This window comes from Artibeus jamaicensis, unplaced genomic scaffold (assembly GCF_021234435.1).
Source record: "Artibeus jamaicensis isolate MK-2021 breed Jamaican fruit bat unplaced genomic scaffold, CSHL_Jam_final contig_588, whole genome shotgun sequence".
NCBI classification, from domain to species: Eukaryota; Metazoa; Chordata; class Mammalia; order Chiroptera; family Phyllostomidae; genus Artibeus; species Artibeus jamaicensis.
The window spans coordinates 2905412-2917516 of record NW_026521895.1 but is presented as its reverse complement, the minus strand read 5'-3'; the positions used below and the strand labels follow the sequence as shown (position 1 = coordinate 2917516).

The following is a 12105-nucleotide window of genomic DNA, read 5'->3' as shown; positions in this document are numbered from 1 at the left end:
GAGGAGAGTTATCTGGGTGTCTGGGTAAGAGAGCATGCTCTCCAGAAGTGGGGTTCACATTCAGAGCTTGCTAAACATGTCTTTTTCCCTTTGAAAATATGTGAATTGCAAGCAAGACTGGAAGCGGTGAGAGCGGGCCCTGGGCTGCAGGGACTGGGTGCAGCTGGTCCAGCCTCAGGAAGGGCGGGGCCGGAGACGAGGTCAGGTCCCTCCCCAGCAGGACAGTGCTGCTCTGTGCCCTCACGAGGGGTGAGTGGTGAGAATTACGAACAGTTCCCTAGGAGAGTCAGCCATGCGCCTGGAAAAAGGATGTGAACGTTCCAGATTAAACAGTTTTGCCTTCCAGGCTTGTTTGGCTCTCACTAGCCTCAGCCATCTATTTCCTTTCAGTGCGTCCTGAGAACTTTAGGTGCCGTGTCCATCCATCCGCTACTGTTCCTCCCCAGGCTTCCCTGCCGAACCCCCACGCTTTCTGCCCCATGCTTCTGGGTTGTGTTTTACTCAGGAATAGTGGCAGCCAGTTCAGAGAGACAAGTTAGGAATAATACAGGAGAAATCACAGATGCATTTGACCCAATGCCAACTTTCTTATTTGGATAATTTTCCATAAACCTATATAAACTTTAAAAAATTACACCTGGATGTTTTGTTACTCTTGGAGTATGAATGGGTCTTTAAGGAAAAACCTACTTTAAAAAAGTACATTCCTGTTCTGTGGCCTAATTAACGAGAGACAATACTAAGCCTGTAAATGAGATTTGCATTATAAGGAGTGTATCCAGGACTGTGCATAATCTGTCGTGACAATAGCCTTCTGAACAGCAATAGTGCATGTTGTGTGGAGAATGTGAAGGCAGCGGCCTTTCACAGTTTATCTACCTTTATGGGAAACTGAAACAGAGTATAAATAACGAGAGCAAGTTTTTTCCCTTCCCTTGTGCATTAAAACTTTGCTTAGCTAGGATCTTAAAAAAAGAGAGAAAGAAAAGAAATAAGACAAAAAGATCAAGATCAAAATGTGGTTAGAAATTTCCAGTTCGAGGCTGGGCTCTGCCTTGGAATTGCTTGTGAGGTCCCCTTTGAATGTTTGCTGCTCAATTTTCTCTTATTAAAGGATAATTAGGCCACCACGGTGCTGTTAAAATACCATGATGAAAAGTGTTTCATGATTCAGAGATCAAAATTCCTATATAGAAACCACAAACAGTTCAATCACTTTAATTAAGAATATTGATTTCAAATGGCACCATTATTAGTGGGGCCTCAAGATGTTCAACTCTAATGTATGTTACAGACATCCAGAAAGGCTTCTAGGTTTCTGGGTTAGGAGATAGTAGGCTTCTGAATCTTCTCTCCAGGAGGCTATTGCTAGTTCATATCACCTCCAACCTAAGAACCTTTTAAGTCAGTCAAGTTCAGTGTAGCCTAAAGGTAGGACCTTCTTGAAATAGTCATTCTCTCCTCACCACATTAATAGGCCAGCAGCCTAGGTGTTTCTCGTGTTGTCTTGTTCCTGACGTCAGGGCTGAAGTGCGTGTGCCTGTTTATTGCCATGGGGCTTGGCATATAGGGTATTTTTGGTCCCTGCTCACCTGGCATATAGCCCAAATGCCATTACTCTTGGCCTCACCAATGTGCACAAGTTGCTCATAAACCAAATCAAGATGTGACCAACAGCTGGATTCTTATTTTAAAGGAGTTCCCATGATTCCAGGGGGGAATAAGCTTTCAGGCTTTTGCCTCACATTGGATTTGGTCTGTGGTTTCCCTATATAGTGCCAGAAGGCTGCATGATTATTAGAGGTTTGAGCCAGATACTCAGATAGACAGTCACATGCCCACAGTACAAAATGACCTCACTGAGCAAGCAACTCATGTTTCCAGGATGTTGGGAAATTCAGATTAGCTGAAGGACCTTGTCCTTGCAAGTGTGAGGATGTCAGTGGATGTCAGTGGTAGATATGATTCAGCCGTAAATTCTTAATCTGAACTTCAAAACAGTTGGACAGTTGCCCAGGGAACATCTGAATGCACTTCCCAAAGATGAGAGCATCTTCAAAGTAGCTTGATCCCTGAACCAATTCAGTTCACATAGATTAAAATTAGATCTCCTCTGTCTCAAAGAAAATTGTCTTAGATGAATTGACATTCCCAAAGGCACCAAGGTTTTCATCGCGCTTAGTGAATACAACAGGGGGTTCCACGGGCCATTTTACATGCGACCACCTGGGTTCCTCCACTCGGCCTTGCCTTGTACGTGCCTGTCTTATTCCTGCTTTGTCTTGGCTTCTTCTGGGTTCTGGCTTCTGGGTCTGGGGAACACAGATGACTGAGTCGAGGGCCTAATATTTCAGTCCCAGTTTGGCCATGGACAAAGCAATCATCTGTATAATTGGGAGATATTATTAATAGGTATAACAGAATAAAGCTTTTTTTTTTTTTTTCTGGGTCACTTAAGGACAATTCCCATGGGCTCCTGAAAAAGTTTATTCTGCTGGAAAACTATTTGCACAGAACTTAATGGGATATCACCCCAGAGTCTAATAGAATCTTAAAAGTCATTCACAGGGTTGTCTCATTCTATACTGATGTAATTCACTAATCATATACAGTATAGACTTCAACATGTGAAATTACTGTACAAAGATTCACTATCAATTATGAACTCCCCTGGGTCATTTAATCACTCATTTGTTGAATGAAGTTTGTCTATTTGAAACAACCTGTCAGCTGTTTAATAGACCAGGATAATACTGTCCAGGATAATACTGTTTAAACAGTGATGGAAACTTAGAATTCATAAACATTCAACCATCGTTATCATCTCATTCCAGTTCCTCTTTCACAAAAGGAAAGTCAGGTACTCAAATGAAGGGTCTCCTAACTAGTTAGGTAGGTATCATGGGCCGACAATATTTTCTTCTCCTCCCATGCCCTGTACTAACTTTCCATTAAGAACATCAGTAAGCTAAGTGGCTCCACAGTTCTCAAGCGAGTATTTTTTAGAACTGCCCATTTATTAGAGGTACTATCTAGAAATTCAGGTTTTTTTGTTTGGGAACTGAGTCAGCAGTGCTTTGCCTTCTCATTTGTTCCTCTTCCTGGTCATTTTTTTATTCAGCGTATCTGATGTAGATGGTAGCTTAATATTTGAGGTTGTAAAGGCATTTCTGGGTGGAGGTTTCAGGGCTGAATGAGGCTGTGTACTCAGTAGCCTCAGGGCCCCCTGAGAACGGAAGGCCGAGCACTCAAGGCCATACTCTGGGCTGAAGGTCCAGCTCTGGCAACTACTAGTTATGTGACCCTAGACAATGGCTTTGAGCGTGTTTGCTCTTGAGTAAAATTAGGGTAACACATACACCACAGAACTGTGGAGAAGACTGAAATAACATGTCAAACACACAACACAGTACATAGAATATAATGTGTGTTCAAGAAATCATGGCTATTACTGTTGCTATTGTCTGTGGAGACAACATTGTTCTTGAGGCCAGGTGATGGCCTCACCGAATGTCACTTGTTAAGTTCTCCTGCTCTTAGTGTGCCGATTCCTTCTCCCTCTGGCTAATGGGTATAGCTGTTCCATTCTCTGCCTAAGTCTAGTTAGCCTCACCAAGGTGTAACTAGGTGTATATGTGTACGTGAACATAATTTCTAATATGGACCCCAATTTTAAATTTTATTTCAAGGATTCTGTTTTTTAAAAAAAAAAACCTTCATGCTTAGACTAATTTACACTGGAACAATTCCAGGCTGAGTCCTAAGTTATTACTTAATGTTAACACTTTTATAACTCTAAAATTATTTTCCTTAATATGACCCTAGATAATGTTTAATTTGGATAAAGTATACATCATTTTGGATGAGATGGTGTTGAATGGCTGCATTGTAGAAACAAATCGGGCAAGGATTCTTGCCCCTCTGCTAATTCTTGATAAGATGTCAGAAAGCTGAAAACTGGGAGGTGCAGGCCTCAGACACGGGAAACGGGAACATGGAAGGCCTTTCAACATCTGAACCCAAAAGAATCTGGAAGAGCACACACTGCAAAACGGGGCAGCCTTCCAAAGACATTTTAAGTAGGTGTTTTTCAGTTTCTAAGTGGAAGACAAAACTGTATTTTATACTATGATGTACCAAGAAAAATTTTCTCTGAGATAAGTTTTATTTTCTAACCATAAGCATTTCCCCCATCTTCAAATTCTGTTAAATAAAATTTTTGGTCTTTATGCAAATTAAATTCAGAAATAGCAGCATGAATTAGAAGAAAGTGTGGCAGCTCTTTATCAGCCAATAAAAATTTCAAACTGACTTAAACACATACAGCACTTTGTGTCTGAATGATTGTCCAATTACTATGCTGTACACCTGAAAGTACTGTAATTGAAAAAAAATTTTTTGAAGTCTTAAAAGGAGGGGGCTGGGTGAGAAAGGTGAAGGGATTAAGTAAAGTAAGAGTCATGGACAGACAACAGTTCAGTGACCGCCAGAGGGAAGGGGGTTGGGGGAGGAAGAGTGCAAGGCGGGGACAAATGGTGATGGAAGACTTGCTTTAGGGGGTGAACACACAGTGCTATTAAATATGTAATATGTAATATTTAATAGCGTAAATTATGCTGTTTTGCTCTGCTGGGCATTCTAGGCACTAATAATTCATTCAGTCCTGTTTGTTTTTCTTGTGTGGGTATGGAGGGGGGTTTTAAATTTTTGATCTGTTTACATATTTCAAAGTTGACATCTGTACAAGACATGGCATCAAGTCAACAGTAGTGTGATGATGTGTATAGAACTGCATACCTGAAACCTACATCATTTTATTAACCAGTCATTCCAATAAATTCAATTTTAAAACATCTTAAAAAGTCAAAACTTTACTATATTGTGTGCCTAATGAAAACGTCAGAATTAAATTTTACTGGCCAGTTTCTAAAAGCTCGAGGTTGATTTTATGGGCACTTGGCAGTTACAATGCTGTTATGTAATTAACTAGAGAATGTTACTACAACATAATAAATGGTTAAACATTCAAAGAGAGCTCTTACAACCATCCAGTATGCTATATCATAAAGGGTTTATCTTAGTAAACTTACTTGTAAATGAATTTCACTTTAGTTCAAAGTTTAAAAATAGAATGCAAAAGGGTATCTGTTCAGGTGGGTATGAAATGAGTCCTTCTCCCACCTCCCTAACTTTCCTTATTCTTTCAACCCCTTTTCCTGCAATGTCTTAAAACAAAGAAAAATGGTAAGCTGCTATAAAAGAGCAATGCCCTTTCCCTCAGCCCCAAGCTTTTCTCTTCTTTCCCTCAGCCCCAAGCTTTTCTCTTCTTTTTTTTTTTGTGGAGGTAAGTGGGGAACGGAAGGGTGAGAAAGAAAACCATAGATTTGTTCCACTTAGGCATTCATTGCCTTTTGGGTTGTTGTTTTTTTTTTTTTGCTTGTTGACCATTTATTTGTCTTCTTTAAAATATTTTATTACTTCTGGCCAAGATGGAGGCACAGGTGGAAACACTGTACATCCTCACACAACCAAATTTAAGGACAACAAAGATTTAGAAACAAAAACACAACCAAAACAGAAAGAAAATTTGTCCGACAACAACGAACCTTTCATTCAGACCCATAAGAGGGGCGGAGTTGGCAGCTGGAGGAGAGGGGTCCCGGGTAGAAAAGGTGGTGGTTAGCAGACCAGGCAGGCGCAGGGTGAAAACTCAGTAAGGCTTGCAAGGCAGCTGGCTGACCACAGACACCCATTCACGCACAGATAAACCATCAGTGAGACAGACCGTGCAGGCTAGGGCCCCAACAATGGGAAATAAAGCCTAAAAGCACAGATTGAAAAAACTTGCGGGGGTTGAGGTGACAGGAGAGGATTTCAGCCTCACAGGAGAGTTCATTGGGAGACCCACAGGATCCTAGAATGTACACAAGCCCACCCACCCAGGAACCAGCACCAGAAGGGCCCAATTTGCTTGTGGAAAGCGGCAGAGGGGGCCAAAATCCGAGAGAGCCCAATAAACGGCATTGCTCCCTCTCTGACCCTGCCCCCAGTCACAACCTAGCAACTGGGTTGCCCTGGTGAACACAAGGCTCCGCCCCTCATACCTAACAGGTGACAACATACCAAAACATTATGGCTCAAGCAGAAGAACAGCTCAGAGCCCCAGAGCCAATACTTCTAAGCGACCAAGAGCTAGCCAACCTATCTGATGCACAGTTCGAAACACTGGTGATCAAGATGCTCACAGAACTGGTTGATTTTAGTCGCAAATTAGATGAAAAAATGAAGGCTAAACTAATTGAAATGACGGGAAATGCACAGGAAACCAATAGTGCTGGAAAGAAAACTGAGACTCAAATCAATGGAGTGGACCAGAAGGAAGAAAGATACAACCAAACAGCAAAGAATGAAGAAACATGAATTCAAAAAAAATGAGGACAGGCTTAAGAACCTCCAGGACATCTTGAAACGTTCCAACATCCGAATTATAGGGGTACCAGAAGGGGAAGAGGAACAGCCACAAGTGGAAAACTTATTTGAACAAATAATAAAGGGGAACTTCCCCAATCTGGCAAAGGAAATAGACTTCCAGGAAATCCAGGAAGCTCAGAGAGTCCCAAAGAAGGTGGGCCCATGAAGGAACACACCAAGGCACATCATCATTACATTAGCCAAGATTAATAAAATGGAGAGAATTCTGGAAGCAGCAAGAGATAAGGGGAGAGTTAGCTACAAAGGACTTCCCATCAGACTGTCACCTGATTTCTCAAAAGAAACCTTACAGGCAAGAAGGGGCTGGATAGAAGTATTCCAAGTCATGAAATGCAAGGCCTACATCCAAAATTGCTCTATCCAGCAAAGCTTTCATTTAGAATGGACAGGAAGATAAAGTGCTTCTCAGATAAGGTCAAGTTAAAGGAGTTCATCATCACCAAGCCCTTATTATATAAAATGTGAAAGGGACTTATGTAAGAAAAAGAAGATAAAAAATATGAACAGTGAAATGATAGCAAACTCACAATTATTAACAACCACACCTAAAAACAAAAGCAAACTAAACGGACAGCTAGATCAGGAGCGGAGCCACAGAAATGGAGATCACATGCAAGGTTAGCAACGGGAGTGGGAGGAGGAAAGCGGGGAGAAGGTACAGAGAATAAGTAGCATAGATGGTGGGTAGAAAATAGACAGGGGAAGGGCAAGAGTAGTGTGGGAAATGTAGAAGCTGAAGAACTTGTGACACATGGACATGAACTAAAGAGGAGGAATGTGGGGAGAGGGGAGTGTGCAGGTTGGAGGGAAATGAAGGGGGGATATGGGACAACTGTAACGGCATAATCAATAAAATTTATTTTAAAATAAAATATTTTATTCATTTATGTTAGAGGGGCAGGGAGAAAGAGGGAAAGAAACATCAATGTGTGGTTGCCTCTTGCACACCCCCTAGTGGGGACCTGGCTTGCAACCCAGGCATGTGCCCTGAATGGGAATCAAACCAGTGATCCTTTGGTTTGCAGATTGGTACTCAGTCCACTGAGCCACACCAAGCCATGGATTCACTGGCTGATTCTTGTACGTGCCCTGACCCTGACCGGGGAACAAACCCACAACCATGATCTTGTAGCCAACTGAGTACCCAGTAAGGGCCTCAACCTTTATGCTTTTGCTGCTCAAACAGTAGAATATACAGAACTGTCTTAGGTGGGAAAAAAGCATGTTTATGTGTATGTAGGGATGGGGAGCATGTGCAGTGGAGGAAATACAACCTCAGTCTTGGTATATTAAGATACTGTGCCATCCAATGGAATTTCAAGAGCTCTTTTATCTACAATATTCTCCTGCAAAAGAACATATATGGACATTCTAGGCACTAATAATTCATTCAGTCCTTCCTCATTTTTTTCTTCTCGTGTGTGTGTGTGTGTGTGGTGGGGTGGGAGTGTTTAATTTTTTATCTGTTTACATGTTTCAAAGTTTACATCTGTGAAGACCCAGCATCAAGTCAGTAACAGACTCCAAAAGAAACCTGAAATGTTCCAGACTCATTCAGGAAGGCAGAGAAGACACTGCTAACCTTCCAGACCAGTGAGTGGCATGTGTGGAGCCAAGGTCTGGGGGAAGCCCAGCCTAGACCAAAGTGCTTTAGAGGTCTTTCAGAGGCCTGTTAGCTGGGAAACACTGCCCTAGTTGGTAGGCACTTAATCAGCAGCACATTGAGGTAACTGCTGAAACTGGTACACCAGAAGTAACTAGGGAGTGAACAAAATTAATTTTTGGGTCACACCAAAATAGCACTTGAATAACATCTTGGCACAGATTTTAGTACCTTGAGAGAATACGAATTTAAAAAATATACTTGGTAAAATACCACAGGAAAAAATACCCAAGTACCTAGTATTATGGAGACCCCAGTTGATGTGTCATAGCACTTGACTTATGAAAAGGGAACTGTAATACGATTAAAATCTTTTATTTAGTTAGTTAGTTTTAGAGGGGGGGAGGGAGAGAGGGAGGAAAAGATGGGAAGAAACATCTTCTAGCTGCCTCTTGTGGCTCCCCAGTTGGGGCGCATCCCAGTTATGTGCTCTGACCAGGAGTTAGACTCAGACCTTTCAGTTTGCTGGATGAGGCCCCACCCACTGAGCCACACCAGTCAACGCAATGTGCCTGTTCCTCCAGCTGTATCATCATCCCACTTCAGGTTCACTGCTGAATGGTGACTGCCAGTTTTAGGTCATTTAACACTCATAAAACATGTCTCTGATTGGTTGGCTTTACCTGATTCTTGGACTGTTCTTTCTGCTGGAAGACTCCTAACATTTCAGTTACTAATTTTATAAACTCATCAACTTTACCTGTTACAGCCATTATGCTAGCCCAGGATTCAGCAAACTTTTCTGTCAAGGACCATAAAGTAAATATTTCAGAGTTTCTGGGCCTTACAACCTGTGCTGTGCCACTGCAGTGCAAAAGCAGCCATAGATAATACATAAATAAGCATGCTGTATTCTAATAAAACTTTATGGACACTGAAATTTGAATTTAATAAGAGTTTCACATCATAAAATATTATTTTTCTTTTGGTAACTTTCAATTACTAAAGAAATTTAAAACCATACTTAGCTCATGGGCTATTCAAGCAGCAGGCCATTGTTTGCTGACCCTTTTGCTAAGCTAGTCTTGGAAGAAGCTGGTTATTGATGTCGATTTTAGAGACTTAAATAACGGCAATACTACATATACTGGATTTTAATTCTCACAATATTATAAAGTTTTAGATGCATGCACAACTATTGAGACAATCACCACCACTATTTTTTGGATTAAAGCATAGATCATACATTTTAATATTGCTATCATGTTTTATTTTAACTTTTATTCTCACAGAGAATTGTGAAGCTAACAATATGGTGAGTTATTTAAATGTTGTCTCTGATTACACAGTCACAACATTCTCCTGCAGAGAATAAAAACAGTACTCAAATGACTGACTGTAGTGGGAGATACCTCTTCTAATGTAGAAAGGAAACGTACCTTTTAAACAGGTAAATAATGGACAATTCCAAAAAATGCTTTTCACTCCTAAAAAAAGCCATCTGGCTAAATCGAGCCTAGCAACATTCCTTTCACCTAAATGCACAGATGTGATAAAACAGCGGAGTTTGGAAAATGGGAACACAGCCCCTTCTTTAAGACCACAAAACAGCAGTATCCTGGTGGTTTCTTTTCATGCTAACACAACATTCAAAATCATTCTTCCATCTTAGATTTACACATCCCTTCAGACACAATGGTAAGTAGAAGATCTGGTATCTAAAAAGTTAACACAAATAAATTGGCCATTTTTAGCTGAAGGATACTTTAAAAATACAACAGCTGGATCATAATTAAGCATGTGAGCATATTTCTAGCTTTCCAGTTTCAATAAATTTACTATAGAAAAATAGATTTCTTCATGTAATAATTTCAAAAAACTAAATCTCAATGATTCAAAATGAAAAGTAGCTGCTTAAACTGCTGGTTGCAGTGAAATAGTCACATGACACAGTTTTGTACGCTGCAAACATTTTAATGATTATTGAGCATACATTTTGGAAATTTTTACTTCAAACTGCAACAAGTTAAATAACTGTTTATAATATACAAAGAAAATACAATCAAAAGTAAAACTCACTTTAAGTGTGCCTTGCATCTAGACCAGTGTTTTTTCCCTTTTCCCCTTCATATACCTTTATTTTTGAACTGCACAAACACACTTAAGAATTTGATCTTTATAGTATGGCATTTAGGAAATAAAAATATACTCCCACCTCAAAGAAATAAAAAGTTGCGCATGATTATATGCCAAACAAAGAGAGAACACGAGAATACTCTGATAGTGCAGGCATCATTAACAAGGGGGGGAAAAGGCTTGAGATGCTCATTAACTCTCTATGTTTTACGGAAGCAGGATTTTTGACCAAGTAGCTTAAAAGCCAGCAAAACAGGGATCGGTGATGGCAACTGTAGTGTATGAAGTATGAAATGACAAACTTTACACAAACACACTGTTAGAAATTTACCAGTGAACACTGAAGATCTGAGAAGCGTTCTTTGGAACAGTCAAGTAGGACCACCTTATTCCAGTCACATAAGCCCTTGCAGCAACACAGTGTTCTGTGCTATATACTTGCTGGCTGGGTAGTTATAGGATTTGTGTTGTCATTAGCAGCTAACAAATTTATTCCACATGTTCTGAAAGCCTTAATGGTGGAAAAAAAGGCAAGTGTCATTAGCGTGGAGGATCATATACTTCTCTTCACACAAACACAAGAGGCTTCACTAGTACATTAAAAGTCTCTGAAGTCTCTCATTGCACTTCAAAGCTCAATTGAGATGAAAGCCCTTTTCCATTGTAGCAGCTAGCAGGCGCTCTCTCATGATTTCCTCCGAAGAATATTCCGGCAACTTTAGGTAATGTACACATGTATTCACTGATGGATAGCTTGCATCAGTAGCATCAACCTATACACAGAAAATTGAAAATAACTTAAGACCGCGACTTTAAATATGTCTTTCTTTTAATCATTAAGTAATTAAATTGGATTCCCCATTAGCCAGAGTTTGTACCTTGCGTACAACCGTGAGTCTGGGATGTAGGTTAGCCAGTCCACCTGGGGGTAGAGTTGAACAACCAGTGGTGAACTGCAGAAATGCTTTCCTTTCATCTGAAGACATGCCACATAAAACCCTCACAAACCTCAGGAAACCAGGGCTAAAAGAAGAAAAATAGTTATATTGATTTGACAGCTGATTTAAATGAAAAACACTACCAGTAGTTTGTAAGCCAGCAGTAACGACCAAAACAATATGCACATGTCAGAACAACTGCACTGTCTAGGGACTCTTAGGTAAGTATGAAATGAGATGACATGAACTACTCTAAAAACCTCCTTCAAGCCCTGGCTAGGTGGCTCAGCTGGTCGAAGTGCTGTCCTGTACAGCAAAATGCTGCTGATTCGATTCCCAGTCAGGGCATGTACAGGAGGCAACTGCTGGAGGTTTCTCATTTCTTCCTCACACTGATGTTTCTCCTTCTCTCCCCTTCCCTCTCTCTAGAGTCAATACATATACCTTCAGGTGAGCATTAAAATTTGAGACAGAAACATATAGCCTTCAAGACTCTTGTACTCAATAAACACTGATGGAGGATATGGATCAAACATGCAATAAAGCCAGCAACTCAGAAAAGCTCAAAATACCTTTGCATAACTTACCCAGATATGCCTAAGTTATCAAAGGAGTAATCCATTCTTGTTACAGTGAAATAAACTACCATTATATGATAAAACATGTATGAATTTCATGATCATATGTTAAACAAAAAGAAGCCACATCTTAAAGAGTGCATAACTGCAAGCAAAATTAATCAATGAGAACAGTGACTTAAAAATTGATTTTAGAGAGAGGAAAAGAGAAACATCAATTTGTTGTTCCACTCATTTATGCATTCACTGTTTGATTCTTCTATGTGCCATGACTGGGGATCAAACCCACAACTTTAGTGCATGGGGTCGGCACTCTAAACCAAATGAACTACTCAACCAGAGCCAGAATAGTAATGAT

General features: G+C 40.4%; 2 protein-coding genes across 10 annotated transcripts in view; one reads left to right on the top strand and one right to left on the bottom strand.

Annotated features, from left to right (window-relative positions):
* AP4S1 (adaptor related protein complex 4 subunit sigma 1) overlaps nt 1-4311 on the top strand; it is a 39280-nt gene extending 34969 nt beyond the window's left edge. The window contains exon 6 of one of the 2 annotated variants that reach the window (XM_053670516.1): nt 3826-4311. In XM_053670516.1, coding sequence (XP_053526491.1) covers nt 3826-3954 — 129 coding nt within the window. In that variant the 3' untranslated portion in view covers nt 3955-4311. The remainder of the gene's footprint in view (nt 1-3825) is intronic. The other variant, XM_053670517.1, reaches the window with a different exon arrangement.
* Nucleotides 4312-8489: 4178 nt separating this feature from the next.
* HECTD1 (HECT domain E3 ubiquitin protein ligase 1) overlaps nt 8490-12105 on the bottom strand; it is an 85736-nt gene continuing 82120 nt past the window's right edge. For 6 of the 8 annotated variants that reach the window (XM_053670502.1, XM_037161606.2, XM_037161608.2 and 3 more), the window contains 2 exons: nt 11110-11254; nt 8491-11004 (listed from right to left, as the gene is read on the bottom strand). In XM_053670502.1, the coding sequence (XP_053526477.1) occupies nt 10867-11004; nt 11110-11254 (283 nt within the window). In that variant the 3' untranslated portion in view covers nt 8491-10866. Of the gene's footprint in view, nt 11005-11109; nt 11255-12105 lie in introns of all 8 variants that reach the window. The other 2 variants (XM_053670505.1, XM_037161609.2) reach the window with 2 other exon arrangements.